The 14839-nt window shown below is 36.1% G+C and overlaps 1 protein-coding gene across 15 annotated transcripts in view; it reads left to right on the forward strand.

The window, feature by feature from the left end:
- Positions 1 to 14269, forward strand: part of Mbnl1 (muscleblind like splicing regulator 1) — a 144019-nt gene extending 129750 nt beyond the window's left edge. For 8 of the 15 annotated variants that reach the window (XM_013348528.2, XM_013348519.2, XM_026780846.1 and 5 more), the window contains 4 exons: positions 5681 to 5716; positions 6417 to 6511; positions 9181 to 9255; positions 10916 to 14269. In XM_013348528.2, the coding sequence (XP_013203982.1) occupies positions 5681 to 5716; positions 6417 to 6511; positions 9181 to 9237 (188 nt within the window). In that variant the 3' untranslated portion in view covers positions 9238 to 9255; positions 10916 to 14269. The remainder of the gene's footprint in view (positions 1 to 5680; positions 5717 to 6416; positions 6512 to 9180; positions 9256 to 10915) is intronic. The other 7 variants (XM_026780812.1, XM_026780885.1, XM_026780978.1 and 4 more) reach the window with 3 other exon arrangements.
- The last annotated feature ends 570 nt before the right edge of the window (positions 14270 to 14839 follow it).

Here is a 14839-nt window from a genome sequence, read left to right on the forward strand (position 1 = left end):
CTGTTTTATTAAAATACTCCAGGGTAAAATGGTAGCTATACTCTAGAGATAGCATTCTTCAAGTGGGAGTTTGTCCAGCCAGATTAAGATAAAAATTAAATGATCTTCCTCTATAACAAATTCATTGATCTTAGGGAAGTTTTTGCACTAAAGCACACAGTATCTCTCAGTTCCTTATATAGCGTTGTTTGGAGACTTCCAGTGATTCATTGTCTTGCTTTTTGGTTAAGTTTCTGTGCTTCTAGATTTTTACTGTTTTCAATGAACAGTCGCTCAGTTTTATATAACCAGATCTCTAGGCCAGGTTGGAAGGGATTATTAGAATATTTAAACAAATTAAAATTATATTTCTGTCATTTTTTCTATTGAATAAAATGTTACCCTTAAAATCATAGTTTCCCTATTTGAAATTTAAAAATGAAATAAATTATCTTCTTCCATGTGTTATGTAAGAGAACTTGAAATAGTACATCTCCGTGTTTTTTTTTTTTAATTTCTTACTAATATTCAATCCTCCTCTAAATCACCGTGGCCAGCAGTTGTGTGTGGAGCGCAGTGTGACTCTGACAGTTTGACCCTTTACCAGCTTTGTGGTCTGTTTATAAACTAAACTAAACTGTGCAGGCTCAAGTTAGGGGACAGTAATTGGATCCATGCCTTAGAATCAGTTGCCCACTACTTTTGAAAGATATATTAGTAATTTAAAATATGCTTAAAATAGGTTGAAATTTTAAAGATATACTTGCATTTTATATGAATTCTTATATCAGAGATATTCTGATATCTTGATATTATATTTACCATTATACCATTATGTGAAACTATGATAGCAGGCATATAAAAGAATATATATTTGCAACCTGATCTGAAGGGCGTACAGCCAGGTTGAGTTATTCGTTAGCCATATAACCAGAGATAAATGCTACCATCCTGACTTAAAAATAAAAATACTTCCATTATTTTACATGTATATCAGCATGTACATGAAAAATGACCCTATGATATCTCTATTTCTGCCAAACCCCTTAGTCAGAAAGGTAGAAAATAAAGAATTTTTATGGGGAAAATAAACTTATACCCCAAAAGCCACACAGGAACCAAAACAAGTAGGAACTGTAGAGTCTGGAAAATTCTGGGAGTCCAGACCCAGCCTAAGGGGACTAGTTACTGTTTAGATTGCCTGGTAGGTGGTACCAAGGCCTCCTGATGGTCCATGTCCATCATGTTGTGTTTGTGAATGGGGTTGGTTGGTTCTCTGCTTCGTAGGGCTTACCAGACAAAGCTGCGTAGACAAATATAGCACAGATTGCTATGGACAGTGGCTTTATTCAAATTTAGGGACATTTGTGTATTTACACACAAAATGGAAATTACTGGCAATTTTACTTTCTGAAATCTTGCTAGAACTAAAGAAAGTTGATCTTACCATAGATTCATATACAGTCACATGTGTACTATCTTGGAGAAAATAGTCTTATTTCCCAAAGTCTAGGTTATACATATGAAATAGAATTACATATAAGCGAAGCGGTCTCCTAATCACGGTATAATAATTAAGAAGATACACTATCATTTTCACAGCTGGGTTTTTTAGAGCCCTGTGGTTTTGTTGCTTCTCAGTAACTATAGATAGGTGTGAGTCTGTTTCATTCAAATTGCAGGGAAGCACAGTTTGCTAAGTCCATAGAACCATCGACTACATACATAGGAACTAGTTTGTTGACAAAGGATCAGGGATTAGTGTCATGCTAGTCAGCTAGCAAGGACAAATACGCACATATTTAAGAACAGACCTGAACTTACATAGCATCCATCCACCTAATCCACCGTTCACGATTATATCCACCCATGTGTCTGTCTATCCATGTGTCATTCTCTCTTTAGCTCTCCGACCTCCCTTTCTCTGCGTCCGTCTTGCCTTCTATTCAGTCAACACATATTGATTATATGCCGTGCGGTATGCTAGTATTTACACTAGAGATTCCAAACTCCTGACTGCAGGGGGAAATGGAGTATCCAGAAATAGTTAGGGCACATGCTTTCCAGCCTTTCAGCCCCACAGCCCTCCTATTTATTTTCCACGTTTCGTTCCAAACAGCCACCATTGGTTGAGTAATGACTCCTTGCTGTGCTTGCCAAACAATACAGACCTATTTTCTCCTTTTTTCTCAGACCCAAAGTCTGACTTGAATTTTCTATGTTACCAGTGAGTAATATGAGACCTAGTGAAGTCCAGCAATTTATCACCATATTACATGGCTCTCAGGGGAATTTCTCAATAGCTGTGTGTTAGCTATATAGTTACCTTAAAAAGAATTTCAGGAAACAGAACCAGCTTCACCAATCACTGAACTTCACACCTGTTTCACACCCTCTACCTAGTATATATAAATATTAAATTAAGTTCAGTCTTGTTTATTTGTTTCAATTTTAACTACACATTAAAATTTTTTATTTTACGTTTACTCTTCAAAACTAAGCAGAATAATGACAAAGACCAGGAATAATGTAAGGGGCCATTTATATAACAAAATGAATTTCAACCCTTTGATATGTTAGAAATAATATTTTCATTGTTTTTGATTTTATTTTTTAGCTTAGAATGTAAATCTAGGCCCGCTTTAATTTTTACTGGATCCCGAGAGAACTTTGAGGTCCTCCGCTGGCAGCTTCCTCCCTCTGTCCCCTACCCTCTACAGCCCAGATTCTCAAGTGTTCTGTTCCCATTCAGTCCCTGCCTCTCACTGTAAGCATTACCTAATTAGAGGACCTTGGGTAGACGTCTTCTCCAGGGGTCCTATGCCACCTAGCCAATAAGAATCCTTGACTGAGCTCCTGAGTTCAGTAGACCTGCCTTAAGAGTATGTCAACACCAAGGAAAGAATGTGCCATGGGCTAACAATTCATGGCTCCAAAGATTTCTGGGTCCTCCCTCTTGAGTTTTCCATTATGTTTCTGTCTTCCACAAAAGCACCTATCACTTTTTTCTCCCTAGCATGTTTCTCTCAAGCAGTATTAATGAACAGCTTTTAAAAGAGCTAAACTCATTAACACAATTTTTTTGTTGGCTCATATTGAGCTTATACCTGATATAAAGAAATGGCCAGGAAACTCTCTTAGATGGTGGTGTAGATGTTTGGTCCAGGAAGGCAGGAAGATGAGACCATTTTTATAGAATAGATGCCACAAAAATCTCTAGTCTGCCACTTTTATTATAATCAATTTAAGTATATATATTTATAGTTTTATTTATGCTAAAAAGATTTATAAATAATGAAAAATAAGGAAGCTATTACATACTTGAATATCAAATTTGACAATTTAATTGACTGCAAGTTTTTAATAAATAATATTTTTTAACTTTAGAATACCACAAATTACCTTTGTACTCCTTACTATAAACTTAAATAAATAAATATAGAAATTCCAATCAGATATCCAGTTTTAACATTGTCTCTCTTCTTTTTATTTCTTTCTCCTTGATGTCTTTGTGACTATACCTGTATTTCACTTACAAATTGTCATCCCGACCTTTATATCCACATTTTAACTTAAAAAATAATGTGATTACAGTGACACATTTCTCAGAACCACACCATTCTGCTGCACAAATGTCTTTGCAGGGGAAATTGGGAATTGACAAATTCTTAAATTCTGCCTTATGCTGAAAACTGAGGGAAAATTTAACTTGCCTCGTTGTGCATCGCTATGAGTAAATCAACCAATTGGAAATAAAGATGTTTACTATGGTCATTTCAAAAATGTTTTTTGGTTATGGTAAGAGGGTCGTACAGCACTGTCTTCATACTTGTGAGTTTCTGCACCCCAGCTAGTATCTTCATCGCTGCCTTGTGTTTATTTGCTATGAATCCCTCTTGAAGCTGTGTGCATTGGTTACATTGATAATGAGGATGATAACCCAAAGAAAAATTGAATTATTAAAAAGCTAAATGCTTTAGAGAGGTGTGTGAGGTCACCTCACTTCCAGTGCGTGCAGGCTCAATTACGCATGAACTACTGTAGGCAAACTGTAGCATAATACTAAATTTAAAACCTGTAACGTGTATAATATTTTAAACTGGTTTTCAAGTCCCTTAAGTAGCCTACATACTCCGTTTACCTTTGTCCATTTTCTTTCCCAATCCTCCTGCCTATAGGGTAGTATCTTCACAAAATCTTGACCCAGTATTAAGTCTTGCTTGCTCTGTTGTCTTTAAATATATTCTTTGTTATTGGTCTGTTTTGTTGTTCTTGTTGCCCTTCACAAGTCTTTATACAGTAGTAATAGCAAATTACAAGCTATTCAAATGTCTTAAATAATGCCTCCCTAGAGACTATTAGTTGCTTCCCTAGATCCCTTACTCGCTTTAACTGGGCGTCAGTGGCCCTGGTCTAATTGCGGTCACGGATGAATTGCAGATGTAACAGCAATGCCAGTTGAGTAATCCTCTTTTCAGTTATGTTTCTCAATGGCAGTTTGTTGTGTAAAACCATTTCTGACAAGACTCAGTTGGCAGATATTTTTCTAACAAATGTTCATCCCAGATGCTACTCGTAGTTAAACAGGATATGCCAAGATTCAGAGATTTAGATAGAAATGTAAAACCATTTTAGATTTTAAACCTTAAGGAGTCAAAAATAGTCTTGTAGAAAGAACAGTAGTTCTCCATATGCGACTGTGACCTATACTTGGTAAAAATAGATAGAGCTTCAATATTTGTATGTCAGGAGGCAGCAGGAACTATGAATATGGCATTATATTCAGTTCTTATAGTCACACCTCTGTGGACATCAGGGCTTAAGGCCCTGCAGGTGACGTGGGCATCCTCATTATCTTGCACTCAGGTTTTTCACTGAAGTCTAATTAGCAAATTCTTGCCTGTGAGATTTCGTAAACTTTGGCGACTCTAAGAAGCCTTCAAGGCCAAAGCGAGCAGTGGAAGTCCCTCTCTTTTGCCAGATGCCTACAGGGAAACTGGTTTGAGATTCCAAAAAATTATGCTCCCCCACAATGCTTTTTCTTCCTTTGAATTCTACACTAAAGAAGTGAAGGGTTTTCCCTTTTTGCATACTGTTTTTTTTATTGCTTGCTATCCCTCTGAATAAAGTTTCTGTCTGGGTGGTCACATCCTCGTTGTGTCTGTATGGTTGCTGCTACAGTGAACAGAGAAGCAAAGCCCAAGAGTTTAAATTAGTTTCTGCTTCATGACATTGTCCAGTCAGTTTCGTACATTGGGGTATTTAGCATTTTAATAATGAACATTATTTCTAATTACTCAGGGTGTTTAGTCTTAAAAAAATGCATGTGTCAGATTTGGAAGTAGCAAAGCAATGATAAGAGCTGGCAGCTGGATTAAAACAAAACATTACAGAATTTCTTCTAAATGAATTAAATAGGTTTAAATTTTCTTGAAAGTGCTCTATTTAGAAGCAGCAGTTCAGAGAAAGCAAGTATACCAGCACACAGTGAAATTGGCTCTTACTCCTCACCCGGGACTAGTTCTAACTGACCACTGTGCTACTGTATGGTTTGATTGTGCTGACAGTTACATGCCACTGTTCCCGTAATAACAAGTTTTCTTCTTTGTTCAAATGAATTTCCTAATTACACGTGTGATGGGATGTTTTAATTCTTTTCCCTTTTCAAATCCACCTTCCTGTTGCAATGCATGATGGGCAGGCTCAATATTGTGCATGACACCCGCTACAAGTGTTGGTAGGTGCCAGCTTTGTTTCTTGATTATCTTAAACCTACATTGCATCTCACAGCCCCTCAAAATCCACTGCTAAGTTTAACGTGTATCTATTGGGCAAGTCCATTTCCTTTTTACTAACACCCGTCAATTAAATGCCGATTTCTATTTAATTGACACGCCCCCTCCCCACATAAATGTTTTCTTTCCACACAAGTTTCCTTAATCATTTAATTATTAGTGGATTTTGATTGGACTATGAGTTCTGGTATATAAAAACAAGTCTCTCTCATAAAAGTAATGACTGTATATTTTTATAGTAGTGAATAATAAAAAAGAACTTTTACTCAAATGGATAACTGTACATACAAAGTAAATACCTGTATTTTATTTATATTTTAATGTCTTTGAACACTATATAAAATTCTTGTTTTTTAACTTAGCAAATTAAGCCTATTTGTATCAATTTTCTTGATTTAATGGTAACAAGCTTTTTTTCCCCCCCTCTTTTTTTTTTCTCTTTCATCCCTCCCTCCCCTTCTCTCCTTGGAATGTTGTCCTGCTTTGCGCTGTGATTGCATGTCACTCGCTGGTGATGATGTTCTGTCACATGGCTTCTTGCTATGATAAATACCATTGCCCAATGATCTCCTCCATGTTGCCATGGTTTCCATATTGCTACACTCTTCTGTATGTTTGCTTATATGATTTTCCCTCCGAAAGTTCCCATGGTGCACGGTGCTACGCCAGCCACTGTGTCCGCAGCAACAACATCTGCCACAAGTGTTCCCTTCGCTGCAACAGCCACAGCCAACCAGGTTTGCTAATTTACAGCTTTGTTTCTTAAAAACCAACTCTTAATAGGGCCAAGTCCAGCAGCCTTAACGCACATGGATCTCCCATTGTGCTCAGTGGGAGTCGTGTGTGTGTGAGAGCTGTAGAGGGTGCCGTCATGAGCATGGGGTTCAAAGATACCTCTTGTTGGCCTACACATTCTCTCTATGACAAGCAGCCGATTGCTTTTATGCCATTTATAAGTGCTCCAAAGTGTCGCAGCTCTGTTTCTGAAGCTACTAAACTGATATTTACACAAGCAATTCTCATTTTTCTCAACCAATTGTCTAAGTATTTTGGCCACCCAATGTGGGAGCAATTATGAGGTTAATATTAAAGCATCTGGTATATACTTTCTCAGCTTGTTCCTAAATTGTTAATAAAAAAAAGGGAAAATATTTTAATGTATTCCTATGCCACAAATGACCACTCTTGTAAATAGAGTTTTGATATATAATTTTTATAGCTTAATTTTGATAAGCAGATTGCTTATCAAAATGAATTGCTTTTATGCAGCGTCTCTCAGCCTTGATTCTAGCTGCTTTAAATGGAAAAGGAAATTAAGTACTCTCTTGCTTCCACAGTTAACCTGCATAAATATGGGACATTTAGGGAGGAAGAAAAAGAAATAATGAATGATAAATAATTTTGAAAGCACAGTTTAGTAGGGATGGTGGTGCATGAAAGTCACTAAAGCAGGTTCTGCGTGTTTCAGCCTGGTGAGACTGAAAAGAACCTTGTCAGATGGGATCCAGCATAGTGTCCTTGGAGCAGGCAGACAAACTAAGAACCAAAAGTTAGTGCTGTGAGGAGCATCTGCTTTCTTTTTGTTTTGTTTTTCTTTTGTTTTTTCAATATATCATCTTCTGTTGATGAGCTTTGAGCTTTTAATATAGTCATTAAAACCTTTCAACATCATAATGCCAAAAGGATTTAATTTTAAGTTTCAGACAAGCCTTAAATAATTCTTGGCTAAAAATCATTAGTTTTTCAGACTTATCAAAAATACCCTTGGATTTATACTAACACAGAAGACTCATTTACAAGAATGCTAGATTGTGCATATGTGGCATGATAGTTTGACCGAAATCTCAGTAGATGCAGTGCAGTCCATTTATGGTGCACATCAATGATGCTGGAATCTCCTGTGTATTCCATATATGACTATAGAATTGCTGGTGTAAGCACAACTATAGCAAAGCAAATTCAAAATGCCCTTGGCCACTTGGGTTGTAGGGGACACTTTACTTTTTGCATTGTGCTGTGACCATTTCATGCATAATTCCCTGGGTCTTCATACTATTACTATTCTACAACCAAAGGAAAGGGAATGGATATATATATACACACATATATTATATCTACATATACATACATATGTATATGCCTACAGTACATTAGCAATGCTGGGAATAGCTGATGCCACAAAATGCAGCCTGCATGCATGCAGAAGTTTATAGCTGGCCCTTCATCTGCATCGAGTGGTGTTGAAGGTCCTTGGTATGTTTCGACAGCCCCATCCTTGATGCTTCTACACTGTTGGGTGCAACATCCTGCCCTGCAGCAGCAGGAACAATGGTATGAGAAGCTTCATTATGCTTGGAGCACATTTTTGTGCCATTTGCCAATGCTGTAAAATTGTGTAAAAATGTCAGCTAAGAAATTAAAACTAAAAGGAACATAGTAATAGATACTCCAGACTGTGAATTATAGGTTTTAGAAGGTTGACATAGTCTAGGATATTTAAAATGAAAACAACAAAAGCCTTCATGTATGTGAGACCATTGTTACCCCAACTAACTTTCTGAAGTGGACTTAGTGTCATTGTATAGAGTAAGTTGAAATAGTCACCAGTTAGTTCCTTTGCTCAGGTTCACACAACCAGGAAACAAATAAGTGTTAGAACCAATGTTTTCAGGCCTCGGCTACACTCAACCTGTGGGGTTGCCTTGCCCACATTATCAACCTTTAATTGGGGGTTGACGAAGAATCAAGTCACATGTTTGATTTCGTATGGAAAAAAGTAACCTCTGTATTGGTTTCTCATTGTATTTTCTCCGAAGTTCTCCGAGTCCCTGCCTATCTAAAATGCAACGGCTTCTGTAGCTGAGGTTCCGAAGTCAGCTCATGAACAAACCAGTTCTCTTTCCCACTTATTTTTTGAACCACGTTTTTATAATTCACACCTGGTTTATTTAATTTGGGTCAAAAGTTAAACACTTTGATCTGAATGAAAATGTTAGAAATTTGGTTGCACAAACTCAGGCAAGACATTTTTTTTTAATTCTTGATTTCAGTATCATTGCTAAGTATTTGAAACCACAAGGGTGTGTGTGTGCGTGTGTGTGTAGGCCAACAAAAAGGGCTTCTTTTAATAACTGCTCTGCATGAATTTTTGGTAGCTGTACTTCTCTTACTTTCTAAGTACTGGTAACATCCGTAGAGTAGTCCTTAACGCGAAGATTACAAGCAGTGAGGTGCTTCTCTGGCATTTGCGTTTATATTAACTTTATGTCATGTTGACCCAATGAGGCCTGTCACCTCACAGCTGAATCTCACTGTTTCGTATAAATTTAATATTAAGATGTTTTCATCTCTCGGTGGTTGGCTTGCTTGCATGGATCATTCATTAAATAATTTTTTTATTTGCTAGATACCCATAATATCTGCCGAACATCTGACTAGCCACAAGTATGTTACCCAGATGTAGAGTTGTCGTCACAAAACAGTAAGTTTATTATGCAGTATAATCATTCAGTATTTGTGGTTGGAATATGTTAATACTTAAAATGCAAAGGATAAATATTTGGGGGTATTTTAATTGATATTACAAATAAGTACATGCATGAATAAAATATGGCAAAGGTACTTAGAAGACAAAAACATGAGTTAGCATTTGATGAAATTTTCTGCAAGGCCTACAGCTATTTTTGTCTGTATGCAGCATTCAGCTTCTGCTGCAATTCCCCACTGTAGTGCGAAAACACTTAGAGAGTGCAGAAATAAGTAGATGTGGGCTGTACCTCAAGAAAACTCTTCAGATTAGACAGTGAACTAGACTTGGCTAGTACGCAGTTATTTGGTGACTGCGTAGAAGTCATTAATTTTATTTTAACGATTATTTCACTCATTCCTATGTGATAAGACATACCTACCTGTATCATGTATCACTGAATACAGGATTAGTAAGGAACAATGGATCTAAGTCAAATAACCTTATATACATATATGTATATATACACATATATACATACATACATGTACAGATATTTTTATCAGTTAAATAGTATTTCAAGACAGCCAGCTTAGTGATACAGGATTCTGAAGATGTTATTGTTCCTCACAAGGGTTTGGCATCTTGTGTTTGCTTTCTGTGACATTGTTTTCAATACCTGCAAAATTTACTATTTTTTCTCCCTAAAGTACATGTTTCTTCAAAATATACAACTTAAATTAGATCATGTCCACAGAAGCATGACAGGTACTTATATTTGTAAATTTGCAAAGAGCCATTTAAAACTCAGTCTGGTCAGTAGAAGGTTCTTTTGTTGCTTTCCTGCATTTATTTGGTTGCTGACATATTGGCAAGTAAGGTTTTGTCCTGCTTTTCTGTAAGTTACCCCATCAATGATGTAAATGATTTCAGAACTGTGTGCTAGCACAAGAGAACTTTGAACGAGTGTCCTGTGAGGCAGAGGTCCAGGGCTCCTCTTCTCAATGGTCAGAGAAGGCTTTTGGACAGTGAAGGTCTTGTGTGCAGGGGAGAGTAAGGATCTGGCAGAAGGGACAGAATCAGGTCTTCATGGTGCTTAGAAAACCAGGCGAGAAGAATCCACACCAAGAGCCAGACACAGATAGATCCCAGACTAGAGAGAATGGTGGGCAGAGTATGAGTTCCATTTAAGGAAGAAATGAACTGGGACTTTGAGGAGCCTGCAAAAGATGCGTTGCAGTCAAGTTATTTAAGTTGATTTTTCTCCATTTTGTAAGCTCTCTCAAAGCAGTTCTGTCCAGGTATGGTGGAACACACCTTTAATCCCAGCACTGGGCACTCAAAAAATGTGTGAGTTTCTATGTGCTCAAGGCTGGTCTATATAATGAGCTCCAGACTCAGAAGGATATACTCAGTGAGACCCTGTCTAAAAATGGAAGCGTGGGTGGGAAATAAAATGTAGTTCCTTCGTAGTTGCTCAAATGCATGGAGTCAGGACATTACTTTGTTCGTTATAAGTTTAGAGGAAGTTATCACCATGGTGTCTTCTATGTGTGTGTGTTTGTGTATGTATGTGTGTGTTTGTGTATATGTGTGGTGTATATTAACTATATACTGAACATGTTTTTAACAATTAATGTGTTTTAACAAAGAATATCTCTTTTTTCCATTGTAGATCATCAAAGAGGAAAGGACAGTGTGCTTGGTTAGAATAAGGACGACGTCATTAGCCATATTGTATATACCGTCAAGCAACACACACAAAAATCCCTCAGCCACAAGACATCCACATATTGCATGTTAACCAGAAGAAAAGACAACATGGGAACTTGCTGCACACTGTTGCCTACACACTTTGTACATTCAATTGGTATTTGTGCTGAGGTGATATTCCTATCTAAAAGAACAACATTGTCTTTCTTTTGTAGCACAGAGTTATGCATTAAAATATGCATACATAATTAGTTTCCTATATATTCATGCCATCTTGAAAAGACAGACTATGGTGTAACCATGATTCTATTATGTATTGGTACGTCTGTAGACCAAGATATAATTTTTTAAAAAATGAGTTTATTTCTTTCAAGGTTTACAAGTAACAAAGGTGCACCTTGTATTTAAAGTTGCCATTAGAGCTGAGAGCGCGCATGCACAGTCTTTTGTTTAAGAGTAATATTTTTACTGTAATAGATTGTAAGACGTGGTGAGGGAGGGATCTGACAGAGATGAATGTGCCAAGCAAAACCACAACTGTGTATATTTTAAAGCACATCATGGCTTTAAGTACCATGTTGTTAAGGATTCTCATGAAGTGCCATAGACTGTACATCAAATTAGAGTATTATTTCTTCAGTGTTATTATTTTCAGAGCCACATTTTGTTGCTTGTTTGCTAGTACTAATCAATCAAAGGGCACCATTCTTTTTTTCTTTTTTTGTTTTTGAAACCAAAGCTGTCTCAGAAATGGCCAATTTCACTCTACAGTAACAATAGACAGCACAACACAAACTCAGTACAGATAAACTTTCACATACTGGAGATATATATAATAGATATACAAAATTATTTTAATGCATTGTAGTATAATATTTATGCATACTCAACTATATAACATGTTATTCAAAAGGGATATGCCATTTCTGAGACACAGTAACAAAAAAATGTTTGAGGAAATTATTTTGCTTCTATTTATAGCCTCTGTCAAAAGTCAAAAGACTATAAATGCTTTGCAGAAATGGTTTCACGTTTGCTTCAATGCTTCATCACAGTCACGTTCAAAATAGTGACTCTAAACAAAGAGAACAGCACTGTCATCAGATGCATGAAAACCAAAATATGAAAATGGGAAATGTTTAATTAACCTAGTAATTGGGTGGGTTAAGTACATGGGTGAATTTTATATGTGATTCTTTTGTTCAGATTAACTGCTTATAGCCTTAGAAAGCCTTTTAAAAATTTTAAAAATAGATGTGCATTCAGTTTTTAAGAATGGATTCATCCAAAGGAATTCCCCTTTTTTGTGGTTTGGATGTTGCAGCTCGTAAAGGATATTTTTGCTCTGTTCAGCAATTCTAAAATCGCTGAGTAGGGGCCAGGTCACTGGCAGATCTAGTGTGGAATGGGAGAAGTGAGAGTTCTGTTATAGAACTTTCCATACTTCCAAGTTTACTGCAAGTTTTTATGCTTGAGAGAGATGCTTTCTAATATAAGACTGATGTGTTGATTTACTGATTGTACTGTACATCTATTAAAGCCTTAGATTATTACATTACGGGTTGGAACCCATACCAATGTAATTTCAATCGTGTTAAGAGAGTAATGGTGACTTCACATGTTATTGTAGTTAGTTACATTATAGAATATTACTTATTTTTCTTGTTAAAATGTAGTTTTTCATTTCCTACATTTATTAGATTTTCATTTTCTATTAACATTGAATACCATTTCAGTTTATAGACTATTGTTTTATTAGATTTTACCAATGAATTTTTCAAAATACAAAAAAATTAAAGTAGTTTTTCCTTCATAACATACTCAGTTTTAAATTACATGTAGTGTCATATGAATATCCGTATTATTAACTAAATGATTTATATTTTACTGATTTAATATTACAGTGTAAGAATGTCAGTCATTGTTCTTGTCTAGTTTTCATTAAAAGAACAAAGATCTTTTATATGGATATCTTATAAATATATAATCATTGCTAAGTAAGAAGTTAAGTTGTTGCTATGGCAACAATCCTGGCAGACAATTGAGTAATATTTTGATGATTTATTTTGTTTGTAATTAGTTATTATGAGAAGATCTAGATCCTAGATATTAGAATAAAATTTATTTTCTACTGTATCCATTTCAAATGTTAAAGTATTGTTTAATATTTTTGAAATCCCTGAATATCAGGCCTTGTTATAAATAAGCTGCATAATCAATAAATAGAACAAGGGACTTTTTGTTGATAATCCAAATACTCAAAGTTTACGTAATGAGAATTTTAGCGTGTGTGCAAACTCTTGAGGGTTGATGATGCTGCAGTTGAGCATGTTGGAGAGTCTAGAGAGAAAGGTTGACTTTTTGCACTTCTGTATATAGTCAAAAGAGAGAAACCTGTATAATAGCAAGATCTTATTTTGAATAAAAACGTCTATAATTACAAGTTTTGTTAAGGCTAATGAGATGACAGACTGAGCAAAATTGCTTCCGAAAGTGGCACAGACTTAGCACTCCATACCCTTCAGACGCGTTGCTTTGCTTTTTTTGTGGACAGCTTGTAGTTTGCCAGGATTTTTCAGCTGGAAAGATTTGCCATCCTTCCAAGATCTCATGACTGACAAAACTCCATTGGGCCAAATCTGCCTGAAGATCATTACCAAAAATAACAGGTACTTCAGCCATTAAGGTGAAATCATGGATCAGATATTCCTTACATTGTTTTCCAAACTACTGCATGTTTAAAACTTCAACAAAAAGAGAGAAAGAACTATGCTAAGGACATATATTATTCAAATCAGTTTCTGCCAATTTCAATGGTTTATTGTTCACAAAATGAAATCTTCAAAACAAGTATTGACTTTCACAAAATTTAAACCATAAACAGGCAAACCAAACAGCACACCCGTAGTTGTTACGTGATTGTTTTTTAATTGCTGTAGATCTTGTTCTTTCCGCAGGTGAAAAAAGAAGTTCAAATTTCACAGTTTTAATTTTCAACTCGGAAGTACTCAAAAGAGCAAAATGTGACAATGGCCACTTGATTAATGACTTGGTTGCCCAGCCTTCACTCCAGCTGGCTGCTGATGTTGCCCTTACCAGCAACCCGACCACTTTCATCTGCCGAAAGGACAATGTGCTTGGTTTTACTATTATGTAATCACAACTTACTTTCTGCTTGTAGTTGCTTACAATTATGTATTTTGTCTAGGGCTGCAATTTGTTTTATGCTTATTTTATTATTACTGCAGTAGTTGACTTTGCTGTATGGAAAAATAAAGTGAAATTGCCCTAATAAAACTTCTCTTTCTTAAGTACATATGTGTATCTGAGATTGAGTAGTGAATTATTTCTCAGCATTTCACATACATTACATATACACCGTAATGAACATGGGTATAAATTGTCTGGTTTCAAAAGATTGCAGCGAAGGCAGCTAATGCTTTCTGACGCATCATCTCTCGATGCTGAGAATCTAAACTGAAGAGATAACTGATATTCCCAGTGCTTTCTAAAATTTCTCAGCCCACTTTTCCTGGCTCTACTAACTTAAATGGTAGATGAGGAAAATATATGTAAGTTAAAAAACAACAACAACAAAGTTTTTTAATTCTAGATCTTTCTATGAAGAAATGTAAATTACTTGGTTAATTCCTATTAACGAGCTCTGAGAGACAAATTCGTAAATTAGATTGCACTCTATTCAGAAGGACACAAAGGTTAAACAGCTGGTTGAGCCACATTCTGCATACCTCCTCAGTGTGTGTGTGTGTGTGTGTGTGTGTGTGTGTGTGTGTAAGTGATTGTGTGACTGTGTTTGAATTTGTTGAAGTCTTTACAGCTAGTGATATGTGGTATCCCTTACCTGATAGCTGTGAAGAACTAAGTT

This window comes from Microtus ochrogaster, chromosome 1 (genome assembly GCF_000317375.1).
Source record: "Microtus ochrogaster isolate Prairie Vole_2 chromosome 1, MicOch1.0, whole genome shotgun sequence".
Taxonomy (NCBI): domain Eukaryota; kingdom Metazoa; phylum Chordata; class Mammalia; order Rodentia; family Cricetidae; genus Microtus; species Microtus ochrogaster.